Source organism: Dendronephthya gigantea, unplaced genomic scaffold (assembly GCF_004324835.1).
Source record: "Dendronephthya gigantea isolate DGI-Jeju-01 unplaced genomic scaffold, DenGig_1.0 000003F, whole genome shotgun sequence".
In the NCBI taxonomy this organism is placed as follows: domain Eukaryota; kingdom Metazoa; phylum Cnidaria; class Anthozoa; order Malacalcyonacea; family Nephtheidae; genus Dendronephthya; species Dendronephthya gigantea.
The window spans coordinates 1,624,749-1,630,748 of record NW_021163013.1 but is presented as its reverse complement, the minus strand read 5'-3'; the positions used below and the strand labels follow the sequence as shown (position 1 = coordinate 1,630,748).

Below are 6,000 nucleotides of genomic sequence, written 5' to 3'. Positions count from 1 at the left end.
TAGAATTATTTCTTTCCACTAACTTTAATATGTTCTAACCATTCTGCACAAATTGAGCGGGTTTGCTCTGAGGCTAAGTTTCAAAAAATTGTGCTGTCCTATATGTTTTAGAACCTATACATTTGTAATGAGATTTTTTATTAAGCGAACAACAAGCCGACGTCGACTATAAATTCCAGCTTATTCGATGAAAAAGTATCTCCATATTATGACATTACATTCTATGATAGTTGTTATTTAGTAAAATTAATGCTTTTCATTTTACGGGTGATGTATACTAATATGCCAAACAATGAATCCTCGTGCTTGTCGTAGGAAGACGTATACTCAGCTGCTAGGCGTCTATTTCTATGTTTCAGGTAGGGAAAGCAATACAGAGGTATTATAATGAACCCGTCGTTATTAAAACAAAATGGGGAATAATAATCATAATTCAATTTCCTAGATTCGTTATAAATAGTTGACACATATTAAAGCATGGAGTATTAAACAGGGACGCCGGACGACAAACTTTTTTGAACAGGCTTGTAACAAGTCTTGTTTGTTGTCAAGTTTGTTATAACATGTTAACAAGTCTTCCCATATACTTGTCGAAGCATGGGACCAGCATTGCGAACACAAATTTCTGACATCTTTTTTGCAGACGTGTTACAAGATGTGATATTTTCACGCGTGTATACTGTATAGTGGTAATTATGACGTTTTAATTATAAGCACATGTGTAACGGTAACGTCTATTGTTCATGCACGTGGTTGTCGTGTGCATGAGATACTTAAATCGTCGCCTTGTTGTCACTCCTACTTGTGTAACGATATTGCTTATCTGGAGTTAATCTAATTTCTTGCAACAGCAATATAAGTTAATTTTAATAAAAGTTAGAGTGGAGAGTCCGTGGAACAATGTCGTGTTGCAGCTTTCTCCGAATGTTAATTATGTGTTCCTACATTGCATGTTTTTGCCTGTGTTTCGTAACAGTTTCAGGTTTAAATGGTACGTATTCGACTTCCACGGATATTTTATCTAGTTTCTAAATGAATATTCTGCTGTAGTATAAAAATCTATTGCTATACCTACAGTAACCTCCTTTTTATTTGCCCAATTTGACTAAAGTGAACGACGTTCAAATACATATTCTGGGTCAATTCAGTTGTGCTTTGAAAGACTACTGAACTGAACTCGAGAACTTTGATAACCCCATTAATGACACGACAATCTGCTCGTGGAATGTTCATGGAAATTTTCTCGCTAAAATTTTCTGATCTATTTCAATTAACTAGAAACAACTGACAGTCATTTTGAGCAGCATCAACGTTTACTGGAATCACTCATGAATGACTCGCATACAAGAAAGGAAATCCTTCCCGCTGTGGACAACAACAAGCCTGTGAATGTTGAAATAGGATTAAAAATACGACAAATAGCAAATGTGGTAAGTTGAAAAAGTTGAAGTACAAGTTTCTACAGGATCCTTAATGCACAGTATAATAAATCATGCACAATGCCAATATCATTACATTAAATCAACTAATTATATGACATGCTGCACTGATGATCATGACAGTCAGCCGTTTGAATATAGATTGTTCGTATAATTATTATTATATAGCCTTTTTTTCCTTATGTCAGGGAGAATGCGCCAAATCATGCATTAAAATTTTATACCCATGCAGCTACCAACATATCGCACTGAGATAAAAATTTTGCGACATTGCCTGGTCTCGTCTGAAAGCGTCGCTCCAGAGCGAATAATTTTATAGGATAATAGGTCGAAGATTACTATCGTCGTGAATCGTGAATGATGCATGACAGAACTGGAATAAGCTAGGGGTGGTGCAATAAATGAATCTTCGTATTTTCCTAGAATGTGTGATACACATAATTATGTATATAAACAGTATTATAAAGGCCATGTAACACGGTGCAATTTTTTTTGCAACTTGCAATGCAATCCAACTTTTATTGAGTTGTAAATTAGTCCAGAGTATTTAAAATGTAAGTGTAAGAAACGTAGCTACATTGACTGCAATAAACATAAACATTTCGTAGTTGGCAAATTTATACCTCTCAAAAGTAGAATTGCATTGCAAGTTGCAAGAAAAATTGCACCGTGTAATAGGGCCTTAGAAAGTAATATATAATTTATAGTGACAAACAAAAAGCTGCACTAATATTTAAAACTTTAAATGGTCCAACTCCAGATTATTTGCAAGAAGTGTTTTCATCCAGGAATAGTTATTACACTTTAAGAAATTCTAGTGGCAAGTTGTTTCTACCTAAACCTGCATGTAACGAGTCGTATCTTAAGCGCTCCTTTAGTTATAGGGACCTTTGCTTTGGAACAGCTTGCATGCAGGAATCTTTAAGAGATTCTTCGTCACTCTCCTTCTTTAAAGCAAATTTGGAGTCCTTATATTTCCACACGACTGCCACTGACACGGCAATCAGTAACAGTACTTCCTATTTTTTCTTACCTTTTATCATAAACTATGTAGCTACTGGTGGTTTTTCCGTGCCTAAATAAAGTTTATGTATGTATTAATGTATGTATGTTTACTCGCATGCATTGAAATCAACGAGAGATTCGGCGCATTAAACAAAAATTTTCCTGCCGTTTTCCTACTTATCATACAATTCATACCCCTGATCGTTCTCACTCCACCTCAATAGGACGAGAAGAATCAAGTGATACGCCTCATCCTCTGGGTAACCTTGCAATGGAGAAATCCATACCTCATGTGGGATCCTGCAGAGTATGGCGGAATCGAGAGTGTCCATGCTGATCATGATCATTTTTGGGTTCCTGATCTCGCAGTGTTCAATGAGTGAGTTTGTTTGTCTTTTGTTTGTCTCTGTTTTCACGAGATTCATACATATGTTTTCGCTTTCGTGTCGCTCGCGCGTGTACGCGAGTCTTCTCGGTCTATTATTATGTGACAATGATAATAATAATATACAATTATTGGATGAGGCTGACCATTGAGCATTGGGGTCTGAATAATTCTTTATATCATGCGAAAGCCGAATTCAATAATTGTCCAAAAAAACCGGAAACGAGAATGCAGTATGAATGTATAATAATAACAATCATTACCATAATAATAGACCGAGTCACCGAGTCACATGTCTGGGCTGCCTATAGGCCGGCGCACACTAGAGCTATGTGCTTAGCAAAAAGTCATTCGTGGCCATTGGCGTAAGCCAGTTGCTTCCGTGTGCGGGCGACTTTTCCGGCGACTTTGGTCATTCGTGCCACTTACGGCAAATATATAGCATGTTTGATAATTTCTGCATCGCGTGCCAAAATCTTTCCGTGTGCGGCAAACTGAAAGCTATCTGCTTGAAAGCTTTCTGCTTGCAAAATGAATATTAAAAGCATTAAAGCACTCTTTGTTTGTGTATTATCGGGTTTTACATGCACTCGTTCACAAACAAGGAACTCGAAGTTCAATACTGCACTCGGCTTCGCCTCGTGCAGTATTGAACTTCTCGTTCCTTGTTTGTGAACTCGTGCATGTAAAACCCGATAATGCACTCACAGAGTGCTTTAATCCTTAAATATCACATATTATTATGATGCGATGCCTCAATCCGAAGTTATTAAATAATAATAATAATACCTTCATTATTTAAAGTTTCTCGAGAATCGAGACAGCGTGTGTATATTTTTTCCTTGCGACTTTGTCAAGAGTGGCAAAATGAGTAGGTTCCTGGCATCCTGATTTTAGGAAGTGCAGCACTTCTTCCACTTAAGCCTAAGACATTCAAATTATAGTGTTAATACATGGCCATAACAACGACAAATTAATAAATATCAATAACAATAATATCTTGGTTATGATCAGTATGATCACAATAATTTCATCATTACACTAAAACAACAGTCCGAATATCGGTGTCAGATCGAAGTCATCGAACATTTGAATTCGAACTAAACAGAGTTTGCACGACAATGACATACCTTATATTTACAGATTTCCGAGTCAGGTTTCTTCGCTTTAACGCCAGAACAGCAAGCTGATTCAGTTGTTGAATTTGCAGCCATTTAGGAAACAAAAAAATTTCGAAAAATCTTCCTTTGAGACAAGTCAGAGAATACGTGTTGAACAGTAAACCATAAGTAAACAAGTTGCGAAATTTATGAACAGAATGTAATTTATGCACGCATTTGCGCATGCTCAGAACTGCGACACTCATATATTTCGCAAGTCATAAATTTCGCGTGACACCGCACACGAGAGCAACTGGCTTACGCCAATGGCCACGAATGACTTTTTGCTAAGCACATAGCTTTAGTGTGCGCCTGCCTTATGATTCCACGGGAGATATTTTGACACGAAATGCGAAATATTTCGTCAGCTTCTTTTGAATTGTGAGGAACCAAGCAGGATGAATTGATACAAGTTGTCGCAATTCAACTGCGAAACAGTTGAAATATTTCGCTGAGAAAAAACACCCGTGGAATCAGGTCCTAATGGTAAATCATAGTAAATTATTTTAGCCCTGCCGTGTCAATAAATTGAGTCAAGTAACGGGGGTTTAACTGTTTCAGGGCTGGTTTTGAGGACGAAATTGTAATTTTCCACAAGCGTTTACAGACTAAATTGGTCATAACAAAAGATGGTAATTTTACTTGGAAGGCTCCGGTTACATTGAACAGTCATTGCACAATAGATGTAGCAGACTTTCCCTTTGACGAACAAAAATGTTACGTGGCAATTGGCTCTTGGACTTATGCAGGACATAAAATCATCATGACATACTCCGATCGCAATGCAGACACGAGTTATCTCATTAAAAGTGGGGAATGGCGTCTACAAAGTGCAAGTTTAACTCAAAATTTCAGATATTATACCCCCGACTACACTCCTCATCCACACATCACCTTGACATTGGAAATTAAACGCCGTTCATTGTACTATGTATTACAAATAGTGGTTCCGCTAGTACTCATTTCGTTGTTACCGATTTTGACTTTTATTTTGCCACCAGAAAGCGAGGAGATAACAAGTACAGTGACAACAATTGTAGTTGCTATTTCTGTTTACGCGATTATCATATCCTCAGCATTACCAGAAACCTCCGATTCTGTCTCGGTTTTGCAAATATACTGTTTAGGGATTCTTGTAACCGTTGTGGTAACCTCAGTGCACGGAGCTTTGACGTCTAGATTCGTAAAATTGACCTCTCCCTTGCCGCATTGGTTTAAACGTTTCATTAATTTTACAAAAATTTTTACAACGCTCTTCTCGTCCACATCGAAGCCTTCCCAGAAATCAGATGTACAAGGATCGGCGCACAATAAAACAGATGTGGAATCTCCTAATCCAAACAGGAATGAGGACATCGAAATGCCGTGTACTAGCGAAGAAAGTTCGCCAACGGAAAACAATAATCGTGACACGAAAGTCGATGAAAATAACGAAGAATGGAGATATGCAGCATTAGTTGTTCGTAGAATTTTCGTAGTACTCTATATTGTTTCGCTCCTGGGTTTTAATATATACCTGTTGGCAAAACTGTAATGCTGTTAAACGAAAGGTGTTCTGGAAGAAAAATAAAACAGGAACATATTTGAGCAATTTGGAACAATTATACAAATTCTGTTTCTGCAATCCTTGCCATCTATGCAAAGATTATTTATTCAGTAGCGTCTGCAATCCTCGCCATCTATGCAAATATTATTCAGTAGTGATCATATATATGAAAAGATGGTGCTAAATTGCATAACTTTTCTTTTTCCCAGATTCAGTGTTGTACCTTATGTAGCCACAAAACTTTAGGCAATTAGGTTTCAGGATCAATACTTTAAAATTCAATGTTTACATTAATATTTTGTTTTAATTATAATAAACACCTTTTTCTTGTGTATTCTCCCAAGTCTGACTAAAGGTAATGACCATGCTTGCATATCGTTTTGAAAGTGTAAATTAATGCTTTTGCGGTAGATTTATTAGTGCTTTTTTTTAAATTAAAAATTTATAACAGCTATATAGATCCAT

The 6,000-nt window shown here is 36.8% G+C and overlaps 1 protein-coding gene across 2 annotated transcripts; it reads left to right on the top strand.

The window, feature by feature from the left end:
- The first annotated feature begins 312 nt into the window (after window positions 1-312).
- LOC114541511 (acetylcholine receptor subunit alpha-like) lies at window positions 313-5,850 on the top strand. 2 transcript variants are annotated; one of them, XM_028561436.1, is made up of 5 exons: window positions 313-359; window positions 644-689; window positions 1,279-1,430; window positions 2,669-2,823; window positions 4,551-5,850. In XM_028561436.1, the coding sequence occupies exons 3-5, from the start codon at window positions 1,329-1,331 to the stop codon at window positions 5,521-5,523; spliced, it is 1,230 nt and encodes a 409-aa protein (XP_028417237.1). In that variant the 5' UTR covers window positions 313-359; window positions 644-689; window positions 1,279-1,328; the 3' UTR covers window positions 5,524-5,850. The 2 variants fall into 2 exon arrangements, with proteins under 2 accessions (XP_028417237.1, XP_028417230.1); XM_028561429.1 differs by lacking the exons at window positions 313-359; window positions 644-689 and adding an exon at window positions 772-991.
- The last annotated feature ends 150 nt before the right edge of the window (window positions 5,851-6,000 follow it).